The sequence below is a fragment of the Mesoplodon densirostris genome, chromosome 2 (assembly GCF_025265405.1).
Source record: "Mesoplodon densirostris isolate mMesDen1 chromosome 2, mMesDen1 primary haplotype, whole genome shotgun sequence".
In the NCBI taxonomy this organism is placed as follows: Eukaryota; Metazoa; Chordata; class Mammalia; order Artiodactyla; family Ziphiidae; genus Mesoplodon; species Mesoplodon densirostris.
Window position 1 is genome coordinate 125,805,907 of NC_082662.1, and position 13,345 is coordinate 125,819,251.

A 13,345-nucleotide genomic window follows, 5' to 3' on the forward strand; every position below is an offset into this window, starting at 1 on the left:
GGACAGATGAATAGATAAACAAAATGTGGAATATACAGACAATGAAATATTATTCAGCCTTAAAAATGAAACTACATGGATGAAACTGAAGACATGTGAAATAAGCCAGTCACAAATGGACAAATATTGTATGATTCCATTTATATCAGGTATGTAGAGTAGTCAAAAACATAGAGACAGAAAGTAAAATAGTGATAACCAGGGGCTGGAAAGAGAAGGGAATGGAGAATTATTGTTTAGTGGGTACACAGTTTCAGTTTGGGATAACACAGAAGTTCTGGAAATGGATAGTGGTAGTGGTTGCACAACAATCTGAATGTAATTAATGCCGCTGAACATAAAAAAAATCTACCTGGGGATTCAAGAAGGTAACTGATGGTGAAAATGACTGTACTGCCCAAGGCAATGTACAGATTCAATGCAATCCCTATCAAATTACCAATGGCATTTTTTACAGAACTAGAACAAAAAATCTTAAAATTTGTATGGAGACACAAAAGACCCTGAATAGCCAAAGCAGTCTTGAGGGAAAAAAACAGAGCTGGAGGAGTCAAGACACTATGGTACTGGCACAAAAACAGAAACACAGATCAATGGAACAGGATACAAAGCCCAGAGATAAACCCACACACCTATGGTCAACTAATCTATGACAGAGGAGGCAAGGATATACAATGGAGAAAAGACAGTCTCTTCAATAACTGTTGCTGTGAAAACCGGACAGCTGCATGTAAAAGAATGAAATTAGAACACTCCTTAACACCATACACAAAAATAAACTCAAAATGGATTAGAGACCTAAATGTATGACCAGACACTATAAAACTCTCAGAGGAAAACATAGGAAGAACACTGACATAAATCACAGCAAGATCTTTTTTGACTCACCTTCTAGAGAACTGGAAATAAAAACAAAAATAAACAAATGGGAACTAATGAAATTTAAAAGCTTTTGCACAAAAAGGAAACTATAAACAAGACGAAAAGACAACCCTCAGAATGGGAGAAAATATTTGCAAACGAATCAACAAAGGATTAATCTCCAAAATATATAAACAGCTCATGCAGCTCAATATTAAAAAAACAAACAACCCAATCAAAAAATACTCAGAAGACCTAAACAGACAATTCTCCAAAGAAGATATACAGATGGCCAAGAGGCACATGAAAAGCTGCTCAACATCACTAATTATTAGACAAATGCAAATCAAAACTACAATGAGGTATCACCTCACACCAGTTAGAATGGGCATCATCAGAAAATCTACAAACAACAAATGCTGGAGAGGGTGTGGAGAAAAGGGAACCCTCTTGCACTGTTGGTGGGAATGTAAATTGATACAGCCACTATGGAGAACAGTATGGAGGTTCCTTAAAAAACTAAAAATAGAATTACCATATGACCCAGCAATCCCACTACTGGGCATATACCCAGAGAAAACCATAATTCAAAAAGTCACATGCACCCCAGTGTTCATTGCAGCACTATTTACAATAGCCAGGTCATGGAACAACCCAAATGCCCATCGACAGATGAATGGAGTAAGATGTGGTACATATATACAATGGAATATTACTCAGCCATAAAAAGGAACGAAATTGGTTCATTTGTAGAGACGTGGATGGACCTAGAGACTGTCATAAAGAGCGAAGTAAGTCAGAAAAACAAATATCGTATATTAATGCATATATGTGGAATCTAGAAAAATGGTACAGATGAACCGGTTTGCAAGGCAGAAATAGGGACACAGATGTAGAGAACAAACGTATGGACACCAAGGGGGGAAAGCCACGGGGGAGTGAGGGTGGTGATGGGATGAATTGGGAGATTGGGATTGACATGTATACACTGATGTGTATAAAATTGATGACTAATAAGAACCTGCTGTATAAAAAAATAATAAAAATTTTTAAAAACCTACAAGAACTTAAAGGAAAAAGAAAAAACTAAGTGAATCCAAATAAGAAAAATCCAAAGAAATGCCCACCAAGACTCATCCTAGACAAACTTCTGAAAACTAAAGACAACACAAATATCTTAAAAGCAGCAAGAGAGGGGCTTCCCTGGTGGCACAGTGGTTAAGAATCTGCCTGCCAATGCACGGGACACGGGTTCGAGCGCTGGTCCAGGAAGATCCCAAATGCTGCAGAGCAACTAAGCCTGTGCACCACAACTACTGAGCCCGCGTGCCACAACTACTGAAGCCCACACGCCTAGAACCCATGCTCCACAACAAGAGAAGCCACCACAATGAGAAGCCTGCACACTGCAAGAGTAGCCCCCACTCGCCACAACCAGAGAAAAGCCCGTGCGCAGCAACAAAGACCCAACACAGCAAAAAATTTTTAAAATTAAAAAAATTTTTTTAAAAAGCAGCAAGAGAAAAATGACATCTTGCTTATAGGAGAAAAACAATTTGAGTTACAGTGGCTTTTTCATTAAAAACCATGAAGGCCAGGGACTTCCCTGGTGGTCCAGCAGTTAAGACTCTCTGCTCCCAATGCAGGGGGCCTGGGTTCGATCCCTGGTTAGGGAATTAGATCCCGCATGCCACAACAAAGATCCCACATGCGGCAACTAAGAACAGATCCTGTGTGCTGCAGTGAAGATCCCGCACACAGTATTGAAGATCCCGCATGCTACAACTAAGACCTGGTACAGCCAAATAAATAAATATTAACAAACAAACAAACATGGAGGCCAGTTGAAAGTGGCACATTTTTCAAGCACTGAAAGAAAAGAACTGTTGAGCCAAAAACCGATACTCAGCAAAATAGCCTTCAAGAGTTAAGGGAAAATCAAAACATTCTCAGATGAAGGAAAAGTAAGAGAATTTGTCACCAGCAGACCTATTCTAAAAGGATAGCTAAAGGAATTCTCTAAACAGAAAGTAAATAATAAAGGCAGGAATCTTTGAACATCAGGAAGAAAGAACATGGTAGGCAAAAGTAAGGGTAAGTAAAGTAGACTTTCATTCTCCTCTTAAGTTTTTAAGATAATCTTTGACATGTTGAAACAAAATTTATAACACTGTCTCCTGTGGTTCTAAATGTATAGTGGAAATATTTAGGTCAATTATATTCAACAATTATATGTCTATGTCTATATATATATATATATATATATATATATATATATATATATATATACACACACAAACAAATACACTCAAAAACATTACAGAATTCTAAAAAAAGTAGTAATCCACCAGAAATGCAAGAAAAAGAAAATAGAAGCAAAAAAGAAAAAAACAGAACAGAAAAAAATTTAAGTGGCAAACTTAAAACCCTAATATATGAATAACCACATTAATTATGCAAGTGATCTATGTAAAAAAATAAATGTCTAAAATATACTAATTAAATAACAGAGATTATTAGAATGGATTTTTCTAATGACCCAACTATATGCTGTCTATAGGAAACTCACTTTAAATATAGTGATATAGACACGTTGAAAGTAAAACGATGGAAAAAGATGTTATCATGAAAACACCATTCATCAAAAGAAAGCTGGAGTGGCTATATTAATATCAGATAAAGTAGATTTTACAACAAAGAAAATGTTGCTAAAGACAGAGAAGGACATCATATAATGGGAAAAAAAGGTCAATTTACCATGAATACATAGCAATTCTAAATGTGTATGCACCAAACAACCCAGTTGCAAAATGCGGGAAACAAAAACTGATAGAACTAAAAGAAGAAGTAGATAATAGACTTATGGATACGAGTATAACTGGGGACATCAACACTCCCTGTCAACTACTGACAGGACAACTAGACAGAAAACCAGCAAGGATATAGAAGAATTCAACAACAGGATCAAATTGACATTTATAAAACTCCACCCAGCAGTAGCAAAATACACTTCTTTTCAAGTACCCGCAGAATGTATACCAAGAAGGACCATATTCTGGGCCATAAAACAAGTCTCAATAAATGTAAAAGGATTCCTGTCATACAAAGTAAATTCTCTGACCTCAGTGGAGTTAAATTAGAAATCAATAACACATTTTGAAATGAAACCAAACCTGCACCTCCTAGCTCTGTGTCTGGGACTTGGTTTGTCCATAGAATTTATCTAGTCCAATCTTCTCGTTATTCAAGTGAGGAAACCAGAGCTCAGGGAGGAGACATGATGTCTTCAGGGTCTCTCAGGTGCTCAATAAATATGCATTGGATCGATTGATTAGTTAAACATAACAACACAACAGCAACTCTTTCTGGAATAGCTACTCCCACTGGAAGGCACAGACCTGAGCTCACCACGTCTGTAACCCCTTCTGGGGTCTCTCCTCTGGAACCCCAGCACCTTACATCTCCCTTTATCACACACTGTCCTGCTAGAACCCTGATTTCTGGCTGTGCCAGAGCTCCTCCCAGGGTAAGGACCAAGTCTTATTCATGACAGCTGCTTAGCCGATATTTAGTGTATGAATGGATAGATCTTTTCTTTAAGGAATCTTGCCTCCCAGGAGGACAGGTCCTTCCAGTGGATTCTGTACAAGGTGTAGAGCACAGTGGCGTCAGCAGGGGTGCTGTGAGCTCAGGAAGGTCATCCAAGCCTTTGGGATTTCCTGCTGCCCCTTGTGAAGGGCTGTCGTGGCTCTGGAGCTGCTTGATGGGTCGTAGGTCTGTCTTCTTACATGTCCTGCTTTGGATGCCCCAGCTCACGCCCACAACCTCCCACCCCTCTGCTCTGCTTTCATCCTGAGGTGGGCAGAGGAAGAAAACTTGCCTGCATTTTCCCCTCTTGTGATCTGATTCCAGAGGTTTGGCTCATGCATACATTTCTTTTCCCTCTGATTTATATCCATATTTAAATCCTGCTTGGAGAAGTCATTATTGGATTCCCTCAGGCTTTTGGTAGAGAGTATATGAGATCCTTGATAAGCTTAATATATTTTTCTTAAAATTTAGTAAGAAAGCTATATTGTTTTCAACTTTAAATCATAATTTCATTCATTTTATTTAATATATGACCCACAATTCTACAATTACTTAAAAAAAAAAAAAGCTGTGATGAGATTGAAATAAGTTCTGGGGACCCGATCTTTCAAAGACACTATCTTTACTCCTGAGTGAGCCATGCCCGTCACGTGGCAGACAATCTGTGCTTCCATTTCTCGTGTGACATTTAGAGTCAGTACACGGCGGCGGGGGTGGGGGGGGCAGCAACGGCCCCTTGAAGGCTTCAAATAGGTCCTCTGTGGAAGATTACAGGCAGGCTCTTTTTAAATGCTACCATTAAAAAAATAAAATTTAATGGAAAGAGATAAGCGTTTCCCAGCACAGGCTGGCTCTGATTTTCTATTTCCTTAATCTGTTTTACATATTGCTGCAGGAAATTAAATCAAAATTGTTCTCTCTGACATGTGCATGTGTGGCAGTTGGGAGGGGCTGAGAGAAGGGAGACACAGAGCTACAGGAAACAATTGTCCTGGTTTGTCAGAGATTTACTGCAACTTTGTTTTGGGGGGAAAAAAGACCTCCTCATCTTCTTGCTGGGCTGAGGGGCAGAGGCAGCCTGTGCCGACAGCTACATAGGGCTTCCCTTCCTACATTGCTGAGAACTGCCGCCCCAGCTCACCTGTAGGCCCAGGTGATGTCCAAGACAAGGACCAGACGTCCCGCCGGACCAAGTCTGAGTTTTGGCTTCCCGTCCTGTATACTCAACCTGCCAGATTACTCTCACATACACGCATGCACGCACACACATGCAGAACATAGTCATCACCATATTTTGCACATTACTAAATCCTATTTCTTTCTTTCTCTCCTTTTCTCTTCTACCCCACCCATCACTCAGAGAACATTACAGTGTTTACTTGTTAATCCTGTTTATACTTGGTTTTCCCTTCTAGACAAATGGGATGGATTTTTCCAGTCTCTTCAGTGTGGTCCTCTGCTCCCAGCTATGCCCATTTCCTCTCTGCTTCTAGCCACCCCTGTGGATAGGATCCTCTAATCTTAGTCTCTCAAATCCTACACATGCACACCCAGGGGTTGCCCCCGCCCCATGTTTGCTACCGGTGCTGCATTCACCACCAAATAAGAGATCGTAGGTCACAACCAGCAGCATCTTGACTAGGAAGACCTTCATGGCTCCTCAGGGTGTCTCAGAAGCCAGAGACCTCAGAGACCTCAGAGACCCTCCAGGCCCTCTCCTTGGTCACTGAAGACTGTTTGCAGGTGGAGGCTGCACAGTGCAGTCATGGAATGAACACTGGGTTCACCCTGGGCTCCCTCTCAGGCCAAGTATGAGGACATTGCACCAGATGGTCTTTATGGCCCTCCCGCAAGGAAGCAGGCTGGGAGGTATGGAAGTGAGGCCTGGGGAAGGCCAGGTGGCTTCCTTTCCTGGCTGTGGCTCTGCAGTTCGTGAAGGGTTGCAGGGCCGGAAGCCTCCTTCTGATACTCAGGCACCTGCCGTGCTGTGGGATGAGCAGGAATGAACAGGAAGACTCCAGATCAGCCACAATTAACTTTGTCTCTTGAGGAGTAGGCCTTATTCTTAAAGCTGGAAGGGAGGAGACAGTGAAACGTATGACTGGAAGAAAGGCAGCGAGGAAGGAAGCTGGAGCTATAATACGTCTGAAACATGCAGATCGACCTTACCCTTCAGAGTGGTATGAAGATGACTGTCATGTAGCCTCTGAGTCAAGTCCCTGAGAAGCACAGAACATTCTCCAGATGAGGAACCTGGAGAAATAAAACAGGAGGACACAGAGAAGCTGGTCTGGGAGTTCTCCTGAGAAACGAGGCCAGGCCCTAACCCAGCAGAGAGCTGTGAGGGGCCGGAAGGGCGAGAGCCCTCACAGGTCAGGCAGGCCTTTCTCCAGCCGACCTGTCCGTGGGGCTTGGAGGAGCACTATTTCTCTTTCTGCAAAGAGCTTTTCAGGTGATGCTCTGGCCCATTCACCCTCCTCTGTCAGATCACAAGTACAGCTGGCCCTCTGTCGAGTGGAAGGGAAGAGAACATCTAAGCAGCTTTCGAGTGAGAGAATTTCCCATGAAGGGCTCGAAGTATCTCTCCAGTCTCTTTTTACAATTGCGCTCTCATGCAGGCCCCTGCCTGGGACCTTGAGATGTCTAGAACAACAGAGGACCTGGGGGAATGGGGCGGGAGGGAGACAGGAGACATTTGTTCCCTGAATGGCATCAAACATTTGTTGTTGATCTTCTGCCCAGAGACATCTCACCGAGCTTGGCTGCCTCCAAGGTGGAGGCTACTCCCAACTCCTCCCCTCGGTCTCGAACACCCCTCACCCTGCCCCACTGCACCTCGGGATTTGCTTGCAGATGCTCTGCACCCACAGGGCAGAACCACTCAGGTTACTAAGAACCAAATCCTCACGGCCCTGACTCATCACAGCCCCCTTCTGGTTTTCCAGATGGGATGTCACAGGTGATGGGCCTGCCAGTGCAGGATTACAGCCAACTCCACGGGCAGAGCTCTTTTCCAGGCTGGGACACCAGAGCCTGAGGTGGTGGGCCTTTCCCTTTTTTTCCCTCTCAGCAGCTAAATCTAGACCCCGTCTGTCTGCCTGTTTTCCTTTATCCCAGCTAAAGGGAACATTTTTTTTTTTTTTTTTTTTTTTTTTTTTTGCAGTACGTGGGCCTCTCACTGTTGTGGCCCCTCCCGTTGTGGAGCACAGGCTCCAGACGCACAGGCTCAGTGGCCATGGCTCACGGGCCCAGCCGCTCCGCGGCATGTGGGATCTTCCCGGACTGGGGCACGAACCCGTGTCCCCTGCATCGGCAGGCGGACTCTCAACCACTGCGCCACCAGGGAAACCCGGGAACATTTTTTAAAGAGGCCAAAAGGCCAGGAACACAGCCCAAAAGCACTCCTAGCCCTGAACACCCAGTAGAATGAAGAGGTGCTCCACAGCTCTAAAGTCTCTATGGCTTTAAAGAGATTCATACCCAAGAATCCCACCTCCAGAGATTTATCTTAAGCAAATATTCAGCAAAGGCAAAAAAGTCCTATGCTAGAAGAGCTACATCATAACAAAAAATTGGTAGTGATCTAAATTTCTAAGAGTAGAATTGTACACAGCCAGTAAAATGGTAATTATGTTGGCTATGTCACCACTGAATAATAAATCGTTTTTATTATTTGGTGAGAGCTTACTGTATCAGTTGTTCTCAACCCTGAGGGCACGTTAGAATCTCCTGAGCCCAGGCCTCACCCTCAGAGAATAGGCTTCAGTTGACCATGTGTGGGGTTTGGGCACTGGTACCTTTGAAAGCCCCCAGTTGATACTACTGTGCAGCCAAGGCTGAGAGCGTGGAACTGAGAGGCAGGTGCTTTTCTGGATGCTTAACAGCCCCCAAAGTCTCTTTACCTATCTATCTCTCGAGGCACATTCATATTGAAGACAATGGGTCTGGTGCCCCCCCACCCCGCTGGGGAGCCCTCAGTTTGGGCAGTGCAGGATGATACTGTTTATCTCTAATTTATTGCAAAAATATTTTTGAGGATATTCTGGCTATTTATTGCTCGATAACAAACCATCCCAAAACTTAGCAGAGTAAAATAACCATCCTTTTATTATGCTCACAGATGATTTGAGTCAGGAATTCAAACGGATCACAAGAGGAATGGCTTGCTTCCTTTCCATAATGCCTCTTTTCCACAGTGTCAGCTGGGAAGACTGGAATCTGGCTATCTTCTGGCTGATGGCTGAAATCATCTGGAGACTTCTTTATGCACATTTCTGGTGTCTAGGCTAGGATGACTTTAAAGATGGACTCAGCTAGGACTATCAACCAGAGCATCTCCACTTGGCTTCCCCATGTGGCTTGGGCTTCCTCACAGCACGGAATCTCATGGTTCCAGGAGCAGATATACTAGTGAACAAGGCAAAGTTGCATGGCCTTTCTGACCTAACTTTGGAAGTCAGTAGCATTAATTCCATCACACTCTATTACTGAAGTGGTCACAAACCCATCCAGATTTCAGAAATATTTTGGAGGTAGAATTGGCAAGATTTAGTGAAGATTGAACATGGGGAGTGAAGGCAGGGACTGTCAACATGCCAATGTTATAATGTCATATGACATGAATACAAAAATTATATGTATACATTATATGTATCACAGTGCATATAGATGAGAATTAAATGCAGCATGCAAAAATGAAAATTATATTTTAAGATGATAGCAGCCTAGTAGTTCTTTAATATTACTTAATCATTTTAGTAACTCGTCTTAAACCTCTTTACCTACACCAAACTTAAGCTATAATAATCCCTGAAGATTATTGTTGGACACCAGGCCCAGCATGACTCAAGTACTAAGTCTGCTTTCCAAGCACCACATTACAAAATCACCCTTGTCACTTCATTGCTAGTGTGGAGAACTACTGTGCTGCTCACACTGCAGACTCTGGGTTTCTTCGGGCTCCTGATGTCATGGGAAAAGACGAGGAGCAGGCAGGGACCTGCCTAATTTGGGGTTCTAATCTGTCTTCTTTCTTTTCCCTTTAGGCTTTTGATATTATGAGAGTGACACATGGCAGGGAGCACAGCCTGATTGAAGATTTGATTCTGCTCTTAGAAGAATGTGATGCCAACATCAGAGCACCCTAAGGGAACCCCCATAGAGGGAGAGACAGCGTATACCTTTATTGATACCTTTATTGAATGCCTTATTGAGGTCACACACTCTATATTTTGTTTGTTGTGTGAACCTCCCCTATTGGAAATGCTGTTCTGTATTTACTTTGGTAAATAAAGTCAGACATATGGTTTGCACACCACATGAATCTTTAGTTGTAGACAAGCACAATTATAATAAATATAAAAAATTTCGTTGAAAATGCCATCTGGTAATTGTTTTCTTTGCTTACTCGTTGGTAATGTTTAAGATCTCAGCATTAAAGATAGAAAATCCTATTAAAAGCATAACAGAATAAGTTGTAACTTTCTCCTTAGATAAACGGAGGGATAGTTGGATAAAAATCAATGTTTTCATATTTGCTTCCAAGCAAAAACTTAATGTCCACTTTGGCAGGAAGCACGATTTTCAGATGTCTTCACTGCTTGCGGTAAACGGTATGTGTGTCCATTATTCACTTCCAAATACATCTCCAACACAAGAAGTTTTACTCTTAAATCCTAGAAAGACGTCATGTTAGGTTTTATTAGAAAAGGACAGGAGGTCTTAATGGGGAAAAAAAAACTGTTTTTCATATGTCTCATGGCTCTTTGTGTAACTCATTCTGAGCATTTTATAACGCTTTGTGTATGTCATGCTTTTCGGAGGGGAATTTTCTTCTATAAATCTCTATGTCTAAGGTTCGACCCTGTGATCTAATAGCATGGGGCTCCATTATCCTGCAGGAAGCAGGGTTCTAACATCCCAGCTCAAATCAGGTTTGCTTTCTTTTCTTTTTTCTTACTATTATCCCCCAATTCTACGGCCTGCTTTTCTACTTTCTGCTTTAGACAAATACAGAAACCTTTTCTTTTCCTCTAGCAAATAATAACTCCTTTCATGGCTCTGGGATCCTGTGAGCAGTTTAGTACCTCAGGCTTAGAGAAGACTCCAGTAGTATTACTGAAGCCCTTGGATTCCTGCAGCTGACAGGATTCTCAGAGAACTTCCTGTCACCCACACCTTCTTTTACAAGCAAGAAAATGAGATACAGGGAGTGAAGGCAGAATCCAGAGCAGCAACTCAGGAGCTTCCCCCACCACCCCAGAAGGAGTGGCACGTCCTCCGGCCACGTGGCCGCACTGCGGCAGCAGCCATGTCCAAATGACACATGGACGTCTGGTCGAGCCAGAAGGAACCAACCTCATTTTGCAGCAGAGAAAGCTGACGCCTAGAAACTGGAATCCACGTGAGCACCTGGTGGTCACTGTGATCACTGAAACGTGCCTGATCTCCCGCATGCTGCTAAGTTCTGCAGCCGTTTCATCAGCTTGCTTGGCTCGGGCTACTGTCCATCAAGCATCAGGCACCTCTAAAGCACACAGTACCTCTAATAGCCACAGCAGCCCAACAAGGTAGGTGTTTTGAAGCCCATTTTATAAGTAAGGAAACTGAGGCCTGGAGTTAGTTAGATGCTCTGGGATCTCTCCTGATTTATTATGACCTTGAGAAAGTGGCTGAATCTGTCTTTTTGAGAGACCAGTTCTACCCAATTCAACAAATACATATTGAATGGTTATTGTGTTTTTAGGAAAAAGAGATATAAAGACTGAATAAGGTGTGCCCCTCATCCTCAAAATGCACACTGTGTGATATAGTATTTGTATCAGTTTTTACTGCATAATAAATTATCCCCAAATAACACTTATTTTGTTCACTATTCTGTATGTCAGCAATTTGGCTGGACAATTGCTTCTGGTTTGGCCCAGGCTCCACATACCCCTGCCCTTGCAAAGTCCCAATGCAAGAGCATGGATGTGTGGAGAGGAAGAAGTTGTGGCCGTGTATGCAGTCCACCATAGCAGCCCTTACACTCTTTTGGCATTATGGAACATTTAGTGATTTTAATGAAATCCATAGACCTTGGCTTGGCTGGTCTCAGCTGGGCACACTCACTGTCTGCAGTTGCTGGTGGGTCAGCTGGGGAAACAAGGGTGACTGGGGCCATGTAGCTCATTGGGCTAGCCCAGTCTTGTTGACGTTGCAGCAGGGTTCCAGGAACAGTAAGTAGGCAAGCCCCAAAGTGCAAGCACTTTTCCAATCTGCTTGGATCACATTTACTAATCTCCCATGGGCCAAAGCCAATCACAGTGCCAGCCCAGAATCAAGCGTGGATAGACTTCTCTCAGTCAGAGGAGCCACAAAGTCTATTACAAGGACATAGATCTTGGGAGAGAAAGACGTTGTAGACATTTATGCAGTCCCCCATGGCAGCCCTTAAGCTATCTTGGTGTTATGGAACATTTAATGAATTTGATGAAACCCACAGACCTTCCTTCTAGAAAAACATATACATATGAGCAAGTTGCTTGTTCACATTTGCTTGTAGGATCAGGGATTCTTGAACTCCCTACGGCCCATCAGTGGATTCCCTGGGGTCCTTCATCTAATGAAAAATAGACTTGCTGCCTTTCAAAAACCCTGTGAATTGTATTGGTTCCTAATTTTTAACTCATTAGGAAAAGAAAAAGGCCATAACAGAAGGTAGAGGTAGTAACTTACGTGCCAAATGAGCAGAGTTCACTGATAGAGCCCCATGTTTGCCAATTTTCTGAATGAAAGTTATCAGTCAGTGATGATCCTAGATTAAGAGATTTGCCTTCACGCCTCCTAGAGAAAGCATGATAGGCTTTTAAATCCCTCTCAGCCCACCTCCAGTTTTCTGAGAAAAGCCCCTTTAAAGGAAGGGGCCCAGCCTGCACCAACTTCTAATAGAAAGCAAACATTTAAGCAACGGTAAACATCTACCAAACAACTCTACAGCTAAATAATTTTGGAGAAGGGGAAAGGAGATGGAGAATATAATTTAAAATCCACATCACCGGTGGCTGACAATTTATTGCTGCCCCAGCCTCCACGACTGCTATTTCATTAATCCATAGTCACTGTAGCGGCAGGCTTTTTTCACATCAGTAACTTGACGCCATTAGTTACTCCTCTGGGATGAGAACACAGTTAAACTGAAAATGAACACGCTGGGCATAATTTATGGCCATGCCATGTGAATGCCAAGAGTGCAGGGGAGGAAGGCTGCCTGGGAAGCCTGTTCACTATGAGAGCTCAGGACAGGCTTCCTCTAGCCAAGCGAGAGCACTGGGTGGGTGAAGAGGGCAGCCATCCTCTGATGAAGCCAGACAGCCACAAAGCAGAGTCCCCTCATTCAAGCGTCACTGCAGGGATGATAGAGCAATTTCATACGTGGGAGCCCCCCGCCTCGAGTTATGTCTTGAAAATTCTTTTCTGGCCTAACCAGGAGGTGATGTTATACTCACTCAGAGTAGCCCACTGGGATTCCACAGGGACATGGTTCTGAGCATTGTCTGTGAAGCAGTACAAAATCCTATCACTGGCAGCAGCTTCAGGAAAACACCAGAGCCCTGCTTTCACCTGAGCTCTGTAAGAGATCAAGCTGACAGAGAAAGCCCAGCAATACCACCCCCAAAGTGGGACACTCGACCTTTTTGAGGTTTGTAAACATCAAAATGCTATTGGTTCACAGTCACTATATTCAAAACCAGTGCAACATATATCAAAACTCAATTCTCTGCTCTTCATATTTAGCTCAGCTCCATCATCGTCCTTCTACCCTTCAGCACAGAAACTCAGAGCCACTGACTCTTCCCTTGTCCCTTATCAGAGGAATAAGTTCTGTCTATTTATCCTCTGAAATGCTTTTTTA

General features: G+C 43.1%; 1 protein-coding gene across 1 annotated transcript in view; it reads left to right on the forward strand.

The window, feature by feature from the left end:
- SMYD3 (SET and MYND domain containing 3) overlaps nucleotides 1-9,791 on the forward strand; it is a 721,692-nt gene extending 711,901 nt beyond the window's left edge. The window contains exon 12 of the mRNA XM_060088378.1: nucleotides 9,498-9,791. Within this exon, the coding sequence (XP_059944361.1) occupies nucleotides 9,498-9,599 (102 nt within the window). The 3' untranslated portion in view covers nucleotides 9,600-9,791. The remainder of the gene's footprint in view (nucleotides 1-9,497) is intronic.
- The last annotated feature ends 3,554 nt before the right edge of the window (nucleotides 9,792-13,345 follow it).